Source organism: Erythrolamprus reginae, chromosome 1 (assembly GCF_031021105.1).
Source record: "Erythrolamprus reginae isolate rEryReg1 chromosome 1, rEryReg1.hap1, whole genome shotgun sequence".
NCBI lineage: Eukaryota > Metazoa > Chordata > Lepidosauria > Squamata > Dipsadidae > Erythrolamprus > Erythrolamprus reginae.
Genome location: NC_091950.1, coordinates 21840423 through 21862984, shown reverse-complemented (window position 1 = coordinate 21862984; position 22562 = coordinate 21840423). Strand labels below are relative to the sequence as shown.

The following is a 22562-nucleotide window of genomic DNA, read 5'->3' as shown; positions in this document are numbered from 1 at the left end:
CCTCTCTAGGAATCTCCTGGGAGGAAACAGGGTCGGAAAAGGCGGGGAGAAGCCTCCATGGGGCCTCTCTAGGAATCTCCTGGGAGGAAACAGGGTCGGAAAAGGCGGGGAGAAGCCTCCATGGGGCCTCTCTAGGAATCTCCTGGGAAGAAACCGGGCTGGAAAAGACGGGGAGAAGCTTCCATGGGGCCTCTCTAGGAATCTCCTGGGAGGAAACATGGCTGGAAAAGTCGGGGAGAAGCCTCCATGGGGCCTCTCTAGGAACCTCCTGGGAGGAAACAGGGTCGGAAAAGGCGGGGAGAAGCCTCCATGGGGCCTCTCTAGGAATCTCCTGGGAAGAAACAGGGCTGGAAAAGGCGGGGAGAAGCCTCCATGGGGCCTCTCTAGGAATCTCCTGGGAGGAAACAGAGTCGGAAAAGGCGGGGAGAAGCCTCCACGGGGCCTCTCTAGGAATCTCCTGGGAGGAAACAGAGTCGGAAAAGGCGGGGAGAAGCCTCCATGGGGCCTCTCTAGGAATCTCCTGGGAAGAAACAGGGCTGGAAAAGACGGGGAGAAGCCTCCATGGGGCCTCTCTAGGAATCTCCTGGGAGGAAACAGGGCCGGAAAAGGCGGGGAGAAGCCTCTGTGGGGCCTCTCTAGGAATCTCCTGGGAGGAAACAGGGCCTCCACCCTCCCTATGGTTTCCCCAATCACACACATTATTTGCTTTTACATTGATTCCTATGGGAAAAATTGCTTCTTCTTACAAACTTTTCTACTTTAGAACCTGGTCACGGAACGAACTAAGTTCATAAGTAGATGTCCCACTGTATATGATTCTTGCTTTATCTAGTCTTCAAGTGAAACTTTCAATAAAAATTATACATTTTTGTTTAAAATATTTGAGTAAATGTGCTGCATGCAGAGAGACAGAAAGATGCAAACTTCATCGATCTGGGATGGGCCCTTCTATTCAGTTACAGAAATGGAAGCTGGGCCTTTCCATTTGCTCAAGCTGAAAGTTGTTTGTTCCCCTTCTCTGAGTTATTAGCTTTTCTGCATTACACTCAGTCACTATAAGAACTTTCTACCTCAACCTTTGTCCCTTTGTAATATGTCTTGTTCAGGATGTCCAGGAAACAGAGAAATCAGGGAATTATCAGGGAAATCAGCGATTTGGGAAATATCAGGGAATTTGTGAAAAAAACCTGAATAAATCAGGGGGGGAAAAACCAACTGTATTAAAATGTTTTAAAATCAGGGGGAAATCGTGTAAAAGAAAAAACAGATTGCGCTGCCTGGCAGAGTCAGCAAAAATGAGCATAATTGTGGCAATAACTTACTTCTTCAGCTACCGATATTTCTCCACGGCTTAGCCGTTTGGTATGACATTATCTACGACCGTGCCTTAACTAGATCGTAAGTTATAGGGAAATATCAGGGAATTTCAAAATGCTTTCCCCTGGACAACCCTGTTTTTAGATCAGGGGTGGCAAACTATGGATCTGTGGACTTCAACTTCCAGAATTCTTGAGCCAGGATGGCTAGCTGAGGAATTGTGGTAGTCCACAAGTCATAGAAGGCCATAGGTTTCCACCTCTTTTAAATGATAAATCTGGGGCCATTCAGGATCTTCAAAGCCACAATGAGTTAAAATGCTTTTACGCTTAATAACATTAGGAGGGATGCATACTGGGAAAGACTGGAATTAGATTGAAAAATGACACATTGCAGGTTTCTTACAACCCGAGATACGAACCTGGGGTTCAGAAAATTTTTGCCTCTTCTTACGAACTTTTTTCTTCTTACGAACTCGCCGCCGAGAAGCCCCGCCGCCCGGTTGTCGCTTTTTAAAACAGCCGGGGGGCTTCCCAGCAGCCTCCTGAACCCGAACATCCGGGTTCGGCGTTCAGGAGGCCTTTGAGAAGCCCCCCGGCTGTTTAAAAGGTGACAGCCGGGCGGCGGGGCTTCCCAGCGGCTTCCCGAACCCGAACTTTTGCCGAACTTCCGGGTTCGGCGTTTGGGAGGCCGCTGGGAAGCTCCGCCGCCCGGCTGTCACCTTTTAAAACAGCCGGGGGGCTTCTCAGCGGCCTCCCGAACGCTGAACCCGGAAGTTCGGGTTTGGCGTTCGGGTTTAGGAGGCTGCTGGGAAGCCCCCCGGCTGTTTTAAAAGGTGACAGCCGGACGGCGGTGTTTTTTTGCGGGGGGGTTTTTCGTTGCACGGATTAATGGATTTTACATTGTTTCCTATGGGAAACAATGTTTTGTCTTTCGAACTGTTCGTCTTATGAACTCCCCCTGGAACCAATTAGGTTCGTAAGATGAGGTATTACTGTAACTTCTCTTCCCCCTTCCTACCCACTTTCTCATCCCCTCCCTTTTCTTTCTTTCTTTTTCTTTCTTTCTTTCCTTCTTTCTTTCTTTTTTTACAAAAATTCATTGTTTTTCTCTCTTTAGCTCTTCTGGGAAAAGAAACTCAGTGGCTTAAATGCCTTTGACATTGCAGAGGAACTGGTGAAAACAATGGACCTTCCAAAGGGTTTGCAAGGTACTTTCAACAACTGTTGGTAAAGTGCTGAGCTGATGGCAGTGATTAGATTCCTCAGATTATGAGGCTGATTATTTCATTGGGACTATTTTACATCCCATGTCTCCACTATCAAAAATGTTTCATGTTATGTTAAAAGTCATGATTTTTCAAATAAACGATCCAATCATAAAAATAAATGTCCAGATGGGTCAGATGAATATAGCATTTCTAACACAATGTCATAAATATATCTTTACTTGCTAGTTGCAAGAGTAAATTTTTTCCTAAGCTATTGTTCTGTCACATAGAAGGTTAATGTTTATGTCTGTCCATGTATTCATTTCAGTAATGAAAGCTTTAAATCTCCCTCCTTCACAATCCTTGAATTGTGTTGAAGAGTTTCTAATAAAAGGAGAATATTTGTCCTTCAGGCTTTAAATGAGGGTCCTTGGTGCTCTGAGCTTCATTGCTTTCTTTAGGCCATTTCATTACCCAAATGTCTTCAAGCAAACAGTCAAGCTCAAGAGAGCACCAGGAAGGCCTCGTGAAGAGTTTCTGGCTTAGAATCTCCTCTTTTGCCCCACCTTTTGTATAAATTGCAGTTGCCTAACCTCCATTTCAGAAGTGCTCCAATCCTTTCAGATTCCAGTTTCCTTTCTTTCTGCACTTAGATGTCTCATCATAACCAGCTGCTTGAGCTATTCGTTGAAAATACAAAATGCATTTTTAAAAATCTCACTATTCAGATGGCATATGTATAAAATGAAAGACAGTGTTCCCTCGATTTTCGTGGGGAATGCGTTCCGAGACCGCCCGCGAAAGTTGAATTTCCGCAAAGTAGAGATGCGGAAGTAAATACACTATTTTTGGCTATGAACAGTATCATAAACCTTCCCTTAACACTTTAAGCCCCTAAATTACAATTTCCCATTCCCTTAGCAACCATTTAGATTATTACTCACCATGTTTATTAAAGTTTATTTTAAAAAATATTTATTAAAGGCGGACGAAAGTTTGGCAATGGAATATGACGTCGGGCGGGAAAAACCGTAGTATAGGGGGAAAACCCGCAAAGTATTTTTTTAATTAATATTTTTGAAAAACCGTGGTATAGACTTTTCGCAAAGTTCGAACCCGCGAAGATCGAGGGAACACTGTACTCTGCATCCCTTATCCTGGAGATAACAAAACAGAGCAAGGGAAGGGAAGCTTGCTGATTTTCAGTATGCTGAAAAGGGAGCCTATAGGAAAGAGCTAAATTCGATCTCTCCTCTTAGAAGGCATAGGGCTTAAATTGGAGGCTAATCCTGCCCTCTTATGGTTGGCTTTGCCTTCTGTACAGGGGGAAAGGCTTTCCACAATAGTTAAATTTCTCCACTGCATCTGGAAGGAGAGTCCAACATGGGTATTTAACCAATCCTATTGGTAGAGACTGAGTAAAAAATTAACATAATAAATAGGCACCGCCCCAACAGTCTCCCATGAGCCTCAGTTTTAAAAACTCAGTCCCAGAGTAGAGTCATACTGAGTTTGCTTAGAGTAAATTATTGTTTTTTACCATGTTTAATGTGTTGTTTTTGTCTCCTCTCCAGATGGAACTGCGTTGGAGGAAGGGGTCTCTGTCCTCCGAGGACAACACCCCCACCGATCTCCTTAGGGGCTGTTTCCCTCCGCGGGATCTGCCCCCAAGAGGAACACCTCAGCTCGGAGTCACTGGCCCCCACGGTCAAACGAGGGCTGCGGGCCGAAGGTGGGGGGGTCCGCCCCCCCCCCACTGGGAGGTCTGAGGCGAGGAGGCACCCCAGGGGACTCCGCTGGGAAGAGCGGTAGCCCGATCAGCTGCGAAGCGGCGAGAGCTCATTATAGCCACCGCCGCCGAAAGCGCCACGGAGCCTCGGAAGAGGCAGGAGCCGAGAGACCCCCAGGAGGTCCGAGGACACAGGGGAAGCGGCAGCAGGAAGCGGGGAAGAGCCGCGAAAACGCTGGGCGCCGCCATCTTGGGTAGCCCCCAAGAGAGCGAGGAGCGCGCCGACCGGAAGGGCTTCCGGCAGCTGGAGGGCGCCAAGAGAGCTTCGGGCTCCAGAGCGCAGGCGCAGTACCAACAGGGTGGCCGGTCGCCATTTTTTTCGGAGTGACGAGGTGATAAGGAGAGGTTTCGAGCTCGGTGATTAAAGCAAAGTGTCAATAGTGAGTACAATGGAAAAACAAGCCGGAGAAAGCAAAGCTGGGTCACCGGCGGGCCCTAAAGAGAAGGAAAAGGGGAAGACTAAAGAGAAATCCAAGGCTTCTCACTCCCCAGCCTCAGCAGCTTCACTTAAAGAGGCAGAGAAGCGCATAAAAGCGCTAGAGAAGAAGTTAGAGGCGGCCTTACAGCCTTCCCCTTCAGTGGTGCCCCTGACTCAGAGGCAGGTAACCACTCCTGACCCTATGACCCCGCAATCAGCCTATGGGCCTACAGGGGCCTTCCAGGAAGGTGATTGGTCGCCAGATGGACAGTTTTTCTCAATACCTCAAGCGGCACCATCACCATCCCCGTCTTGGACACGACCTGAGTCGGTGGGGCCAGCAAGATGAGGCTCACAACCCCCTTCAGCCACCTTCACCCCCACGGCGGCCGGATTGCGGTCCCAGCAGGGGTCTTGGCAACATATGCCCCCGGATATGCAGGAGTTAATGGCTGAGATCTACTCGCAGGGGGTGACCGCAGGGTCTAGCCAGTATACACGCCGAGCTGCACCTCAGACAAGGAACCTTTGGCCAGCACCGCCCCCCTCGGGGCTGGGGTCCCTATCAGAGGAGCCGGTTTTTGGCGAGGACAGTGACAAGGAGTATGAGTTCTCAGAGGATGAGAACCCACCGGAGCAACAGCCTGTAGCAGGTCTTTTCAAACCAGCACTGTTTAGGACCTTGCTTTTTAAGGCAAAGCAGGTGATGAATCTCCAGGGAACCAAGGCAACTGAGGAAGACACCGGTAAAACTTCAGCTTCTCTGCTTAGGGAACCTCAACCCAAGACTGATTCTATTCCGGCTTCACACATTTTCATTGAAGGAGTCAAGAAACCGTGGCAATACCCCGCAGCGGCCCAAGGGCCGTCAAACCTGGAGAGAAAATTTTATACGTTTGATGAGGAGGTGGAGAAACTTTTGGAGTTCCCTCCCATCGATCAACCAGTAGTGACACTGGTTTCCAGTGCCCTAGTGCCATCTGAGACGGGAGAGAGCCTAAAACCTGAGGACAGGAAGGCGGAAACCCTATTGCGGAAAACCCACCAGATGGCTGGCTGGGGGTTCAGAGCAGCGGCCGCGGCCTCCTTCTTTAACAGAGCCTCCGTAATGTGGCTCCAAGAAATGCAGTCACGAATTGGACCAGAGGAGGGTAGATTACGCCAGGATTTGAGTAAGTTACTGGCGGCAGCTGAATTTTCAGCCGATGCAACCCTCCATGCGGCTAAGTTCGCCAGCAGAGGCATGGCTACCACACTCTCTTCTCGCAGACTTCTGTGGCTACGTAATTGGCCAGCAGATTTGAAGTCAAAGTGGTGCCTCGCTTCAGCCCCATTACAAGGTTCAATGCTCTTTGGGGAGATCCTGGACAAGGTCTTAATTGAAGACAAGGACAAGAAAAAGGTCCTGCCTCGATCCAGCAGACGCCAGGATAGGAGGTTCACTCCTTACACGCGCCGCCAGAACCCTCGCTGGGAGGCACCTACTGGTTCAGGCCAGACACAACGGCCCTTCAGCCAGAACCAATATACACAGCAATCCTTTCGGAGCGACCGTGGATTCTCCCAAGACAGACAGAGGGGTTACCAGTCAACCAGACGGCCCTTTCGGGGGTAGAATCAGAGAGGCTTCCGTCGTTCAAAATGACTCAGCCGGGAGTCTGCCGCTGGGAGGGAAGTTACAACACTTCAGCCCCTCTTGGCGGAGGACTTCCTCGGACAGGTGGGTGCTAACCACCGTGTCAGACGGACTACGGTTGGAATTCATAGGTCAGCCCCCTCACCGATTTGTGCATTGCCCGCTAATCCGGGACCCTCTAAAGCGACAACAGATCCACAAAGAAGTGGCTCATTTGCTAGAGATTCAAGCCATCGAGCAGGTGCCGCCACTGGAGGAAGGGAAAGGATTTTATTCCCGAATTTTCCTCGTGGCCAAAGCATCTGGAGGATACCGAATGATACTAAACCTAAAACAGCTCAATGTCTTTATAAAGTACAGGAGATTCCACATGCACTCCTTACAGACCATACTCCCCTCAATCAGGACTCGAGATCTGCTAACCTCGATAGACCTGAAAGAAGCCTACCTACATGTACCGGTATACCCGGCTCATCGGAAATTCCTCAGGTTTTGTTCAGAGGGCGTTCATTATCAGTACAAGGCCATGCCCTTTGGCCTATCTTCAGCCCCGCGAACCTTTACCAAGTTGCTGGACGCTTTGACGGCGCATCTGCGGTCGCACTCCATCAGACTGATGGCCTACCTGGACGACATAATTATCTTGTCCAGGTCCCCCAGTCAGGCCAGGGAGGACTTGTCCAGGACGGTGCGTACTCTAGAAGCCCATGGCTTCACCATCAACTTAGAAAAGAGCCAGATGGTGCCAGCTACCAAACTTTAGCATCTAGGAGCCATCATAGACACCATGTCAGGCACTGTGTCTCTGTCTCCCGAGCGGCAGGAGAATATCCGCCGCCTCGTTACCGAGCTGTCTCGCCGCAGTCGGGTCCCGTTGGCACTGTTGTCAAAAGTGTTAGGGACACTGGTATCCGCTATCGGGATCGTACCCTGGGCCAGACACCATATCAGAGGCCTGCAATGGTTCCTGCTACCGGCTCAGAGGGCCAGGATCAGCCACTCCCACAGATCAATCAAACTGCCCAGGGCAGTCGCAAAGGCCCTACAGTGGTGGACCACCGGGGCGATCCAGGGAGGTTCTCCTTTCCGGACACAAGATCGACTCATACTTACCACAGACGCCAGCTTATACGGATGGGGAGCTCACCTGGGCCGTCACATGGCTCAGGGCATCTGGACGTTGGAAGACCTGTCCCCGATCAATATAAATTTTCTAGAGCTGAGGGCAGTATTTTTAGCCCTCTTAGCCTTTGCCCCCATAGTAAAGAACAGACATATACTCATATTAACAGACAATGTGGCGACCAGGGCCCACCTGAACCACCAGGGGGGCACGAGGTCGCATCGACTTATGGAAGAGACTTCACGGCTTTTCAATTGGGCCGAGACTCACCTAGTGTCCCTCACTGCGGAACACATTGCCGGGGTCAGCAACACCAAAGCGGATTGGCTCAGCAAGGCGACTTTGGATCCGTCCGAGTGGAGGCTCGATCCGGAACTCTTCAAGCAGTTGACCCAGAGGTTTGGAGTACCCCTGGTAGACCTGTTTGCCACCAGTCAGAACGCTCAACTCGAGAGGTTCTTCACACGGTTTCCGGATCCGAGAGCAGAAGGGACGAACGCCTTGTGGGCTCCTTGGCCCCCAGGTCTTCTGTATGCCTTCCCACCGGTGAACCTGGTCCCGAGGGTGGTGGAGAAGATCCTCCAGGAAAAAGCGGAAGTGCTCTTGATAGCCCCTTACTGGCCAAGACGTCCATGGTTCGCCGACTTGGTGGCGCTCTCAGTGTCGCCTCCGTGGAGGATTCCGGACCTGTCTGTCTCTCTCAGCCAGGGGAACCTTCATCATCCGGACCCCCAGTGGCTACACTTGACAGGCTGGCACTTGAAAGGAACAGACTAAGACAATTTAACTTACCGGAGAAGGTCATAGCTACCATGCAGGCCGCTAGGCGTCCATCGACCTCACGAATTTATCAGGCGACTTGGACAGCCTTTTGTAAATTTTGCACTAAACACTCTATCGACCCTGGGGTAGCTTCTGTACTAGATGTTCTGGGATTTTTACAGGCAGGGGTAGAGCAAGGTCTGGCCCCTAATACCTTGAGGAGGCAGGTAGCTGCCCTATCTACCATGATCCAGACATCAGAGTCTCAAACGTTAGCACAGCATACTTGGATTCGAGAATTTATTAAGGGAGCCACAAATATTCATTCCCCTCCAGTTAGGAGATTCCCATCTTGGGATCTTACACTGGTACTGCAAGCATTGACTAGGCCTCCCTTTGAGCCATTGAGGACTATACCAGTCAGGTTACTTTCCTTGAAGACGGTTTTTCTTGTAGCTATTACATCCGCTCGCAGGGTGTCAGAGCTGTCAGCATTATCTGTAAGGGCAGACCTCTGCCAGTTCTATCCGGACAGAGTAGTGCTTAGGTTGGACCCTTCATTTGTACCGAAGGTAAATTCGGTCTTCCATAGGAAGCAAGAGTTGATCCTCCCTGACTTCTGCACTCATGGAACTCATCCCTCTGAGTTACTGTGGCATAAGATAGATGTCAGGAGGGCTCTGAAGATTTATATTAGGAGAACAGAACCATTCAGAAAGTCGGAAAACCTGTTTATTTCATTTTCTGAGGCTAGATTGGGACTTGGACTATCGGCAAAGTCTATTAGTAGGTGGCTTAAGGATTGTATCTCTGAAGCCTATAAGGCGGGAGGACATACCCCTCCAGACGGGATACTAGCTCATTCAACCAGGAGCTCAGCGGTGTCAGCAGCCTGGGCAACTCAGGCGTCCATCGAAGACATTTGTAGAGCAGCAACCTGGGCAGCACCTACCACGTTTATTAAGCATTATAAGGTGGACTCCTTTGCTTCTGCGGAAGCGGCCTTTGGTAGGCGAGTCCTCCAGAAGGTTTGTGTTTCTCCAAAGTCCCTAATTAGACCTTCTCCCTCCCATGGGCCTTGAGAGCTTTGGTATATCCCATGTTGGACTCTCCTTCCAGATGCAGTGGAGAAGACCCGTTGTACCTACCTGAACGGTCTTCTCGATGCACTGGAAGGAGAGTCCAAACCCACCCGGTAGTTGAAGGTTAGGGACTCCGGAGGTTGGGTTGTTGTTGTTTGGGTTGTTGGCTTGTTCAATAAATTTGGATATCCTCTTTCATTGGTGATTCGTTTTTAACACTGAGGCTCATGGGAGACTGTTGGGGCGGTGCCTATTTATTATGTTAATTTTTTACTCAGTCTCTACCAATAGGATTGGTTAAATACCCATGTTGGACTCTCCTTCCAGTGCATCGAGAAGACCGTTCAGGTAGGTACAACGGGTCTTCTAGGACAAGAGGTTAAAAAGAAGTAAAAGAAGAAGAATTTTTTTTTTAATAAAAAAAAGTTTTTAAAGAAGCTTTAGCTGTGGAGTAGGAATTTGGATCTCAGCTCACCACTCTTGCTAGTGCCTGACACTGCTATCATGGAGTACATTGGTGCCTTAAACATGATCATGCTGATCAGTAGCAATTTTCTAATAGTGTTAACAAAACAGGACAACCATTTATTAACTGTTATCGTGGTGTATCTCTGTAGGTGTGGGACCTGGATGTACCGATGAGACACTCCTTTCAGCCATTGCCAGTGCCTTGCATACCAGCACAATGCCTATCACTGGACAGCTTTCTGCCGCTGTTGAGAAAAACCCCGGGGTCTGGCTGAACACTTCTCAGCCTCTCTGCAAAGCCTTCATGGTGACTGATGAAGACATCAGGTAGTAAAACCTGGCTCCCAGGGCAGGAAGTGAATTTCTCCTCCTGGTGTTTTGGTTTGGTTTGTTTGTTTGTTTATTTATTTTATTTTATTTTTTTATTATTATTGTTGTTAGAGTTGGAAGGGACCATGCGGGTCATCAAGTCCAACCCCCTGCCTAAGCAGGAACCCTCTAGCATCCCAGCCAAATGGCAGTCCAATTTCCTCTTAAAAATGTCCAGAGTATTGGAGTTCACAACGTCCGCTGGTAGGTTGTTCCACTGGTTGATCGTTCTGACCGTCAGGAAGTTCTTCCTTATTTCCAGGTTGAATCTCTCCTTGGTCAGCTTCCAGCCGATGTTCCTCGTCTGGCCCTCTGGTGCCCTGGAGAATAAAGTGATCCCCTCCTCTGTGGCAACCCCTCGTATACCTGTAGACTGCTATCATGTCCGCTCTGGCCCTCCTTTTCTCTAGGCTATCCATGCCCAGTTCCCGCAGTCTCTCTTCGTAAGTCTTGGTTTCTAGACCCCTGATCATTTTGGTTGCTCTTTTCTGCACCTTCTCCAGAATTTCAATGTCTTTTTTGAAATGTGGTAACCAGAACTGAACACAGTACTCCAGGTGTGGTCTGACCAGGGCGTAGTAGAGTGGTATTATGTGGTGCCAGAATTCATTAGATGTTTCGATGTTTCTCTGTCCTCCCCCCCCAAAAAAAATAAAATTGTTGTAATATGTACGTTAATGTTTCTAGCAAGAGCAGATAATCTCTGTGCCTTGTTCCGATCCTCCCCATTTTAGGAAGCACACAAGACTACCACAACTTCAACCTGACCATAGTTTGGTCAACTGAGATCTCTTTTCTTCTACAGGGGTACTTCATCGTTAAGGCATGGGGAAATTGATTCCCCCGGGGCGTTTCCGTTTTATGTATGGTTTGTCTGGGATGTATGACTGTTTTTATATTAAGGGTTTTAAATTGTTTTTTAATCATTGGATTTGTACTGTGTTTTGTTGTTGTGAGCCGCTCCGAGTCTTCGGAGAGGGGCGGCAGACAAATCTAATAAATTAATAATAATAATGATAATAATAATAGGTTCCAAAAGGCGCGACGAGAAGTAAAAAATGATGAGTGCCAAACAAAGGATGTGATTTACCACATAAACCTTTGGTTTTAACCGGGAAGGATTTCTGTTTGTCCCTTTTCATACATTAGTGACCTTCCCAGCATGGTCAACTTCCTATCTGATCTCCCTGGCCGTCCCCCTCTTTCTTTTGCAGTGCCCTTCCCAGCAAGGCTGACCTCTTGTCCATTTTCCGTAGCTGTCCCTCTTTCCCTATTGCAGCACACCAAGTAGCAAACAAACGAGTATTGGGACAATATGCATTGAGTACTAAACTCAATGAGTTTTGAAGCTGTCAAATACCGAGCTACTCAGTGGGTGGATGGGGTTTCCCCCCCATAATTCCAGAAGGGAGTTCATGACCAGCAAGCTGACTAACAGCATTTGGGAGACAATGAAGGAACTCTCTTAAGTGCTAAGGGCAAGTAAGCATGCCAGCTTCTAGCAGTGCAATAGTATGCTCTGACCACCTACTGCATGACTCAGAAAGAAATCTGATAAGTGCTATGGCAGCCACAAAGCTGCTTGCAGCCATAATGTAACAGCCTACATTGTAATCTACATAATTATTCTCCAGAATACATATGTAATAGCTGGGTGACTTGCTGATTTCACCCCCACCAGTCAAATAGGAAAGAGAATGGGCAGATCTGAGATTTTCATTGGTAGGGAAGAGAATCCCCCAACACAACACCTGGGTATCATCCTTATACAAGAAAGAGCCCATATCAGAGGTGAGAAGGAAGTCTGTACTATTGACAACTTACAACAGATCTTTAGATCAGCTGCTCCAGGGCTAGACGATTATCTGCACAAACTCAGCCAGCTCATTTTGTGCTTTTCTGCTTCTCCCATGCCTCCTGGAAGGAGAGTCCAGCATGGGTTTAGCTCAAGTCTTATTGGTAGGACTGAGTTTCAAATTAACATAAATAAATAATAATTAGGTACCGCCCCCTTGCTGCCCCAAGTACCCAGTTTTAAAAAACTCAGTCGAGGTTAAGGACATGAGTTTTTTCCTCTCACCTTTAGGTTGAGTATTTAAAGTAATGTAATGTAATTAAAATTGTTGTTGAACCTTGTAATTTTTCTCCCTTTTGTTTTTGTATAGGTTCGAATTCTTCTGATGGGGTCTCTGCCCTCCGCGGGCACCACCCCCACCTTTTCTCCTTTTGGGGCCTCTTCTCTTCGCGGGTACTGCCCACCGAGGAGCAACTGGGCTGTTTTTATTGTTAAAAATTGTGACTGAAAGTCCAATTAGCCCAATCACCCCAGATGGGGGGGGTCCGCCCCTCCCCATTCTCGGGGGCGGCGGAAGCTTCAGATGCCGGAGCTGGCAACCGCGGCGGCCATTACGGCCGCCGAACAGCTGAGTGAGCCGGAGGGGGGCTTCTTAAGCCGCAGCGAGTGGACGGCGGCGAAATGCACATTCCCGGCCGAGACTGAAGCCGCGGCGGCCATTACAGCCGCCGAACAGCTGTTTGGAGGGTTCGCAACAGAGAGCAATGAAACCGAGGCTTGGCGAGCCGCAAGGGCTCGATTACAATCAAAGCTGCTGTTCCCGCCCTTTTTCTAATTGGTGTGGTGCCCTATGAGGCAATTCCTTTGCGAAGCCCTATAAACCGCCATGTTTGTCTCTTTGGCTTTATGCCAGACATAAAAGTGCCGTTTGAATTGGCGCGAACTGGGCAGCGGGCCAAGTTGTCAGGCTCTAAGATCTGCCCAGAGACAGTTGACAAGGTCACGTGGGCGGCTAACAGCCAATCAAAAACCGTTTAGCTGTTCAGCCTGCCTGTCTGTCTTTAAATGCGAGTGAGAGCCTTTATTACTGTTCAACAGTCTTGATTGCCTTGTGCTTTGTAATTCAATCGTGAGTACGCTGCCCCATATCCAAATAAGATATGGCTGACCAACTTATCAGTGGGGAGGAGCAGGCCCAACCAGTTCAAACACCTGTTAAGGGGAAGGATAAGGCCAGCAAGCCTAGGAGTAAGTCCTCCCAATCAAGCTCCTCTCTTCGTGAGGCTGAGAGGAAGATCAAGGCCCTGGAGCAGCGTTTGGAGGCGGCCTTGTCCCCTCCCATCATAGGTGGACTGTCCATAGGCCCTTTCCAGCCTCTTCCTCCATCGCTTTCTGTGGGATCCCAGGGCACAGCAACCGAGAGGGACTGGTCCCCTGACAGGCAGGCCCCTCTTCCCTTGCCATCAACTGCTGCAAGGCCTGAGAGGCCTTCATCTTCTCATACCCAGGCACTGCTTCAAGGGGAGCTACAGACACCATGTTATGGGCCTTCAGCTACTTTCACCCCCACAGCAGCGGGGCTTAGAGACAATGCAGATGCCTGGCAGGCCTTTGCCCCTGCTATACAGGACATTGTCGCCAATGCATATACGCAGGGCATAGCTGCAGCAACCCAACGAGCCAATACCTTTCCATCTCAGCCTATCCAGCCCAGGGATATCTGGTCAGCACCACCGCCCCCTACTGGGTTGGGTTCTATGTCTATTGACCACACCGACTTTGAAGAAGACAGTGACCACGGAGATGGCCTGTCAGATGACGAATTCTCGGTTCCAGAGCAGCCAGCAGTGGCAGGTCTGTTTAAACCCTCTTTGTATAGGGTTTTATTACGTAAGGCAAAGCAAGCCTTAGATGTACCAGGAGCAACACCACTGGTGGAATCATCAGACGGGCCACGCACTTCAGCTGCTCTATGTAAGGAACCCGCCAGAGAATCGGACAAGGTTCCTGCACTGGAGATCTTCCTCGAGAATGTCAAGCGCCCGTGGCAACATCCGGCGGCGGCGCAAGGGCCTTCAAACCTGGAACGCAGGTTTTATACCTTTGATGACAGCATGGAGACGCTACTCCAGTTTCCTCCTGTGGACAAACCAGTGGCCACATTGGTTTCCCGCACGGTTGTGCCTTCGGAGACGGCGGACAACTTGAAACCGGATGAAAGGAGAGCGGAAAATCTTCTCAAGAAGACCCACCAGATGGCCGCTTGGGCTCTGCGAGCAGCCTCCACCGCCTCCTTCTTCAGTCGGGCATCCATTATGTGGATTCAGGAGGTTCAGGCGAGACTGGCTCCTGAGGAGACTCGACTGCGGCAGGACTTGAATAAGCTCCTCGCGACGGCAGAATTTTCCACGGATGCCACCCTGCATGCCGCAAAATTTGCCTCCAGGGCTATGGCCTCCACCATTTCATCAAGGCGCCTGCTTTGGCTCAGAAATTGGCAGGTGGATGCCAAGTCCAAGTGGACTTTGTCTTCAGCTCCCTTTGAGGGCACTAAATTGTTCGGGGAGGCCCTAGATCCTGTCCTGGTGGAGGATAAGGATAAAAGGAAGGTCCTTCCAAGATCTTTCCGCCGCCAGGACCGCAGGGCTGGTCCGTACTCCCGTAGGCAGTCCTTTCGGTGGGACTCGTGGTCCGCCCCTTCACAGCAGGCCAGACCTTACTCGCAGGGGGCCTTTTCCTCATCCTACAGGAATGACCGACAGTATTCCCAGGAACGAGGCAGAGGTTTCTCCCAGACGAGACGCCCATACCGGGGATACCAACAACGGAACGCCAGACGTGCCAAGTGACTGCCCGGACGACATTCCTTTGGGGGGCAGGCTACAAAAGTTCAGCGACAGATGGCGAGCTACCACCTCAGACCCTTGGGTCTTAGCCACTATCTCACAAGGGCTAAAGATCGAGTTTCTACACGATCCTCCAAACCATTTTACTGCCTGTCCGGTCCCCAGAGACTTCGAAAGGAGGTCTCTGTTGGATCAGGAAATTCTCCACCTTTTACAAATCCAGGCGATCGAACCTGTTCAGGACAATTCCAAGGGTACGGGGTTCTATTCAAAGGTGTTCCTTGTACCCAAGGCCTCCGGGGGTTGCAGGCTCATCTTGAACCTCAAACGTCTCAACCAGTATATTCTGTATCGACGGTTCAAGATGGCCTCCCTCCGCTCCATCCTGGCCTCTGTTCGGGCAGGGGACCTGCTTACTTCAGTGGATCTAAAGGAGGCCTACCTGCACATTCCCATACACCCGTACCATCGACAATTCCTTCGATTCTGTCTACACAACGTCCATTACCAGTACAGGGCCATGCCCTTTGGCCTATCATCGGCCCCACGTACCTTTACGAAGGTACTGGATGCACTACTGGCCGATCTGCGGTCCCGCCCTATACGGATTCTCGCATATCTGGACGACATCTTACTTCTGTCTCCAACCCGCCAGAGGGCGCACAAGGACTTACGAACCACGATGTCTTGTCTACAGCGTCATGGTTTTACCATCAACACGCCAAAAAGCCATTTGACTCCTGCCACCAGACTCATTCATCTGGGCGCGGTGATCGATACGGTCTCTCAAAGAGTGTATCTATCTCCGGACAGACAGCACCGCATCTGTTCCCTCATAGCCGGCCTTCAACAGAGCCGAACGGTGCCGTTGTCTTTCCTGTCAAAGGTACTCGGGACCCTGGTATCCTGCGTGGACATTGTCCCTTGGGCCCGTTACCATTATCGACTTCTCCAGTGGACCTTGCTCCCGTTTCAGCGTCGCAGATTGAGTCATACACACCGTCTCACCGTCGTGGGATGCGAGTTACAACACTCCCTCCGCTGGTGGAGATCTGCAGCACTGCGGCAGGGCACTTCCTTCGGACCATGCCATCACACGATCCTCACCACAGACGCCAGTCTGCTGGGGTGGGGGGCTCACATCCAGTCCCAGGTGGCTCAGGGCTTCTGGAGCCCTCAGGAACTATGTCCAATAAACATCAATTTCTTGGAGTTGAGAGCTGTCCGCTTGGCCTTGCTGGCCTTCGCCACCTTACTGGAAGGTCACCACGTCCTTGTACGCACGGACAACGTAGCGACCAGGGCGCATTTAAATCACCAGGGCGGAACGCGCTCTCTCAGGTTGATGGAAGAGACGGTCCTCCTCTTCAACTGGGCGGAGACTCATCTTTCCTCCCTCCATGCAGAGCACATCGCGGGGGAGGACAACAAGCAGGCGGATTGGCTCAGTCGCCAGGAACTGGACCCGGCGGAGTGGCGGCTCGATCCGGACCTGTTTCAGGAAGTCTCGCGTCGGTTCGGGGAACCGGTGGTGGATCTCTTCGCTACCCCCCAGAATACCCAACTCCGGAGGTTCTACTCCCGGTTTCCAGCTCCGGGAGCCGAAGGAGTCAATGCATTACATCTTCAGTGGCCAAAGGTCCTACTGTACGCCTTCCCCCCGATTCCACTCATTCCATCAGTGGTAAGGAAGATCCTGTCGGAGGAGGCGGAGGTGATCTTGCTAGCGCCTCATTGGCCGCGGAGACCGTGGTTTGCGGACCTCAGAGAACTGTCCATTTCTCCACCGTGGAGGATACCGGACGACCGGATATGCCTCAGCCAGGGGTTCGTGTACCACCCGGAACCTCAATGGTTTCACTTAACCGCATGGCATTTGAAGGGGACAGGTTGAGGAGCTGTCTCCTTCCCGAGAATGTTATCGCGACTATTCAAGCGGCTCGACGCCCTTCCACAGTCCGAATTTATCAGGCAACATGGGCAGCCTTTCATTCCTTCTGCAATGACAGGAACCTTCGACCACAGGATTCCTCAGTCATCCCTGTCCTGGAATTCTTGCAGAAGGGTTTGGAGAAAGGTTTGGCGCCAAACACGCTAAAACGCCAGGTCGCAGCGCTTGCCACCATTATAAAGCGGGACGATGGGGGACCTTTAACTAGTCACCCTTGGATTAAGGATTTCCTCAGAGGGGCTACCAACACGCATCCCCCTCCTGTTCGTCGTTTTCCCACATGGGACTTGACCTTGGTCCTTCAGGCCCTCACGGGACCACCGTTTGAACCGTTGAGAACTGTTCCATTGCGTTTCCTTTCCTTTAAGACGGCCTTTTTGGTGGCGGTCACCTCGGCAAGGCGGGTTTCCGAACTGTCCGCCCTGTCGGTCAGATCAGACTTGTGTCAATTTTATCCAGACAGAGTTTGTTTACGTCTGGACCCCACCTTTCTTCCAAAGATTAACTCTCACTTTCACAGGGCTCTAGAGCTGGTGTTACCGGATTTCTGTGCTCACGGTACTCACCCTTTAGAGCTTAAATGGCACAAGATAGACGTACGCAGAGCGCTGAAGCTTTACATCAGGCGTACCGGCAGTTCTCGCAAGACTGAGGCTTTGTTTGTTTCGTTTAGTGCTAGCAAACTGGGCCTCAAGGTATCATCTAATACTATCAGCCAGTGGGTGAGACTATGTATAGTTGAGGCATACAAGGCGAGCGCAAGGACTCCACCGAGTGGTATACAGGCTCATTCGACAAGGAGTGCGGCTTCTTCGGCAGCGTGGGCGTCACAAGCCCCCCTTGAAGATATCTGCAGAGCCGCGGCCTGGAGTTCACCCACAACTTTTATTCGCCATTACAAATTGGACACCTTCGCTTCAGCTGAAGCTGCTTTTGGCAGACGGGTACTCCAGAAGGTGTGCGGGGAGGTACCACCCATGGTTCACAATCTCCCTCCCTGAACCTTGGACCTTGGGTATATCCCATGCTGGACTCTCCTTCCAGGAGGCATGGGAGAAGAACCGTTGTACCTACCTGAACGGTCTTCTCGATGCCCTGGAAGGAGAGTCCATACCCTCCCGAAGAACCATGGGAGTTTGGTTTGATGAGACTGTTTCTTATGTTATTATGGTTGTTAATAAAGTTCATTACCTTTACATCTTTTCGTTTTTTAAAACTGGGTACTTGGGGCAGCAAGGGGGCGGTACCTAATTATTATTTATTTATGTTAATTTGAAACTCAGTCCTACCAATAAGACTTGAGCTAAACCCATGCTGGACTCTCCTTCCAGGGCATCGAGAAGACCGTTCAGGTAGGTACAACGGTTCTTCTTAGCTCTCATTCAAATCTCATAAGATGATGGTTGGGGAGAAAGGAAGTGCAGTGTTCCCTTGACTTTCACAGGGGATATGTTCCAAGACCGCCTGCAAAAGTCAAATTTCCGTGAAGTGGAGACGCTCCCTTCCTTCCTTCCTTCCTTCCTTCCTTCCTTCCTTCCTTCCTTCCTTCCTTCCTTCCTTCCTTCCTTCCTTCCTTCCTTCCTCCCCCTCCCTCCTCCATTCCTGGTTTTACTTACCCCCCAGAACCCGCAGGGGCAACGGGGCGGCAAGCTGGGGGCTTTGCTGCGCTCACTGGTGGTGTCTCCCATGGCAGCGGCCTCAGCTCGGGAATTCTGCAGCTGATGGCCCTCTACTCGGAGCGCCTTCACCGACCACTGCACCCTCCCGAAGGCGGGAAATAGGGTGGGGGCTGATGGAGCCAAGCCCCGTCCCACCGGATAATTGAAGCTGCCCCACAATCTCCTCCACTGGCTGGACGCCTGCCCGTTTCTCCGAAGTTGCTGCTGTGCACCCTGTCTCAACTACCTTGTGGCGGGCGTTCCGGGTGTTCCTCCCCAGGTCCCTACCGGCACTTCCCCAGCAGCGGCGGCTGCTGTCCCCAAGGCTGCCTGGCAGTTGTCAGCTAGAGGCCGGGAGCTCGGCCTCGGGGATGAGTGGAGTGCGTGGCATCCAGCCGACGGAGGAGCCCTTGGGACAGCTTTGATCATCCGGCGGGACGGGACTCGGCTCCATCAGTCCCCACCCTAATTTCCCACCTTCGGGGGCGCCTTTGGGAGGGCGCAGCGGTCGGCGAAGGTACTCCGAGCAGAGGGCCGTCAGCTGCAGAATTCCCGATCTGAGGCCGCCGCCATGGGAGATGCCGGCAACAAGCACAGCAAAAACCCCAGCTTGTTGCCTCGGCTTCAAGTGGAGTGTACCAACACTCCGAGGATTAAAGGGGAAGGATCGGGAGGCTGGGGCAGAAGCGGAGCTTTTATTTAAAGAAGCAGGACGGCTTCTTTAAATAAATTTTTAAAATTTATTTCAAAAAGTTTATTTATTTATTTATTGAAAACCCGTGAATAGACTTTTCACGAAAGTCGGACCCGCGAAAGTCAAGGGACCACTGTACAGTCTTGAATTACAGAAATGAAACATGAGATATAAAAGTGAATCTGTTATTCTCTGACAATTTACCTCTCCCCTAACAGTGGGGTTTATTTATTTATTTATTCATATTTCTCTCCAGGAAGCAAGAAGAGCTCGTTCAGCAAGTGAGGAAGAGGCTCGAGGAAGCCTTGATGGCTGACATGCTTGCTCACGTGGAAGAGATAGCCAGGGATGGTGAGACACCTGCAGTAAAAAGTAATGAGGAAGAGGAGGAGGAGGAGGAAGATGGTGATCGTGTACAGGAGATGGAGAATGTATAGTCCAGGTAGCACAGTTCCACATTCATACCTTTTCCCCATCAACCGTAGGTTTGCAGTGCCATGTTGATGCTTTTCCCAACACTTGAAAAGGTTCAGAGTGCCTTTATCCTATATTTCTTTATATTTATTACCATGCTCAATATTTGCAAGGAAAGGATAGCATTTTTTCAATATTTTAAGAAAATACTTTTCCAAAAAACATCTTTTCCATTTTAATTAGAAGGCACTTGAAGTGGGGATTAGACGGTGTTCTTGGTAGGTTCTTAGTCCTGAATCCAAGTTGGTTTGCCTGTTTTTTGACCTCTCCTGAATGTTGAATAGCAAGTGCACATGAACCTTCAGAATAGGAAAATATTTCTTAAACGTAGAGATTATTTGGCAACCCACCATCCCCGTAATCACAGGCAGCTGTCTTGATCTTGCTACATGCAACGTCTTCTTCACCATTATGATCATAGAATCATAGATTGGAAGGGGCTTTAGAGGTGGTCTAGCCAAAGGTGAAATCCAATACCGGTTCTGTGGGCGTGGCGGGACGGATACTGCAAAATCCCCATTCCCACCCCACTCTGGGGCCAGCCAAAGATGATATTTGCCAGTTCTCTGAACTACTCAAAATTTCCACTACGGGTTCTCCAGAACCTGTAGATTTCACCCCTGCTTCTAGCTCAAGCCCCTATCCAAGATAGGAATCTTATTACTTGCTATCCCACCCCATCCCCAGGTACCTTTTGGAGCCATATTTAATTCATTTTAATTTTAATTCACTTGACTTATTTGCCACCCAATCCCGTAGGGCTCTTCCATGCTTTGTAGCTGATCAAGTGTCTCTCTTCCTTCAGGGTGTTTTTTTCAAGACCTAGCCTGCACTTGGTCAACAACAGAGGCAAGTGCATCTTCAGAATGCTGTGTGCACTAACTGTATCTGCGTGTGTGAACGTGTTTGGCTTCAGTTCACAAGAAACCGAAGGGACCAGTCAGACTGAGTAGTTTGAAGAAGAATTTGCTGAGCTCACTTTTTTTTCTTTCCTCTGCCCCCTCATTTTTCTCTTAAAAAGTATCAGGGCAACAGAGGAATCAAAAAAAAAGTTATTCACAAATTGTGAACATAATCTCCTTGTCTCATTTCCAGTCTAGCAGTTGAAACAGGTTTCCCAAGTCTCTTTTCTGATAGTGTCTGTACATGCCCTGAACGAATTGGTTTAGCCCAGAGATGCCAGGAAGAAATTCTTTTTAAGTTTTCTCTACAAATTTGAAGTCACATATAACAAAATATTTTTGATGGCATAGGTAAACTATTCCACTTGTAATATCTTGCTGTGGGATCTTCGCTTTCTTATCTTTGTTTGATTTGGGTTCATTTTATTTTATTTTTTAAAAAAATACTCCCATCAACAGAACGTGCCTTTCCATATGGACTGGGAAACTGATCACCTGAAGCTATACAGATCCACATTTTGATCAAAATCCCCTCCTTCTGCATGAATATAATATGACATAGAACTATAATTCATGCAGGGCTTTATGAGCACAAACTATTGTGGAAAGAATATGAAATGATGACCCAATCAGAGAAAGTGTAACCAAAAGGTGCTGTGTGAGTTTTTTGCAACTATTTGAAAGAAAGGATTACTTAGTGCTATTGATCTCTTCTTGTTTTATAATTAAATTGGTTGCTTGGGGGGGGGGTTGCCTTTGTCTCATATAATTAAATGCTTTTCAGAAGTAGTAATATTAGATTGCTAACGTAGTTGAGAAGCAAATAAAGCAGGCCAATTGTAAATGACACAGAATTTGCCTTAATGAATTCCATCTCAGCTGGGACTGGGTTACCAGAAGCATAAATAATGCCATCTTCGCTCTTGCTTGCTTCCTAATGCATACTGTCTCTAAATAAACCGTCATCAACCCGATACTAAATTTTCAGAGCTGGGTTTTAAATTTCAAGATTAGGTGACAGTATTACATCTCTTTTTTAATATAAAAAAAGCCAGGTCTGATGGAAACCCTCTTCATGAATTCTGGTTAGATTTTACGTATTTTGGAAATGGATGTATCTTCCTTTTTTAATTCCCAAAGTTTGTGATCTTGGGCCTAGTATAACTCTTTTCATTTTGAACTTACAAAACAAAAGTCAGGATTTTGGTCCAGTAGTCTCTATTTAATTGTTTTCAGATTTTTTGAGTATTGGTTGAAATCCATCATGTATATTTTTCTTCTGCTCTTGCATGCACATAAGAGTTAGTCCCTGCTTGGTTTCTTTTCTTTGCTTCTTTGGGGCATATAATTAATTCCTAGGAAATGTCATAAATTATTGCTTTTAAGCTTTTTATGCTGCAAAATCATGTTGCGCGCTTAAGCCGTGCTAGGATGAAGCTGCAACTAGTGCGCAATTGTATAAAAGCCCTGTTGAAAAGGAAATGCAGTCGGTCTGTCTTCACAGTCTCCTCAAGCCCGACGGATGCATTGATTCCCTTTTTAACCAATGATTTGATAGTGTGGTGTTCGTTAACAAGAATTTAGGAAAATTCTTCAATCCTTTGTCTTTCAAATACACACTCATTACCACTGTCGCCACCTTACCACTGATATGTACCTTAATTGTAACAGTATCTTAATGTACAGTCTTGTTGGGGAATATTAGTTTTGTAATAAAATGTTTTTTCATACATTTAATTTTTCATGCATTTAATGTTTTTGAGAAAATAAATATGAATAGCGTAACTTCTCAAACTCTCAATCATAGACTTGGAAAAGAGGTGAAGTTAAAAAAAAAGTATGTAGCAGTCATAATGAAGAGATTCAAAGCAGGCAGGAGAATGCTATAGGGGTTTAAAAATTCCTGGGTTAGGTAATGATGGTCATTAGATTATAGCTGGCTGGAGAGTTCTGGGAGTTGAAGTCCACAAGTCTTAAAGTTGCCAAGTTTGGGGACCTCTGGATTAGATCACCAGTTGAAATCTAGCATTTGTGTCTTTATGAGTAAAGGAAGTCCATTAAAATTTTA

At 48.8% G+C, this 22562-nt stretch overlaps 1 protein-coding gene across 4 annotated transcripts in view; it reads left to right on the top strand.

Annotated features, from left to right (window-relative positions):
• MBD3 (methyl-CpG binding domain protein 3) overlaps nucleotides 1-22226 on the top strand; it is a 43688-nt gene extending 21462 nt beyond the window's left edge. For all 4 annotated transcript variants that reach the window (XM_070746933.1, XM_070746916.1, XM_070746908.1 and 1 more), the window contains exons 4-7: nucleotides 2437-2527; nucleotides 9955-10132; nucleotides 19375-19560; nucleotides 20398-22226. In XM_070746933.1, coding sequence (XP_070603034.1) covers nucleotides 2437-2527; nucleotides 9955-10132; nucleotides 19375-19555 — 450 coding nt within the window. In that variant the 3' untranslated portion in view covers nucleotides 19556-19560; nucleotides 20398-22226. The remainder of the gene's footprint in view (nucleotides 1-2436; nucleotides 2528-9954; nucleotides 10133-19374; nucleotides 19561-20397) is intronic.
• The last annotated feature ends 336 nt before the right edge of the window (nucleotides 22227-22562 follow it).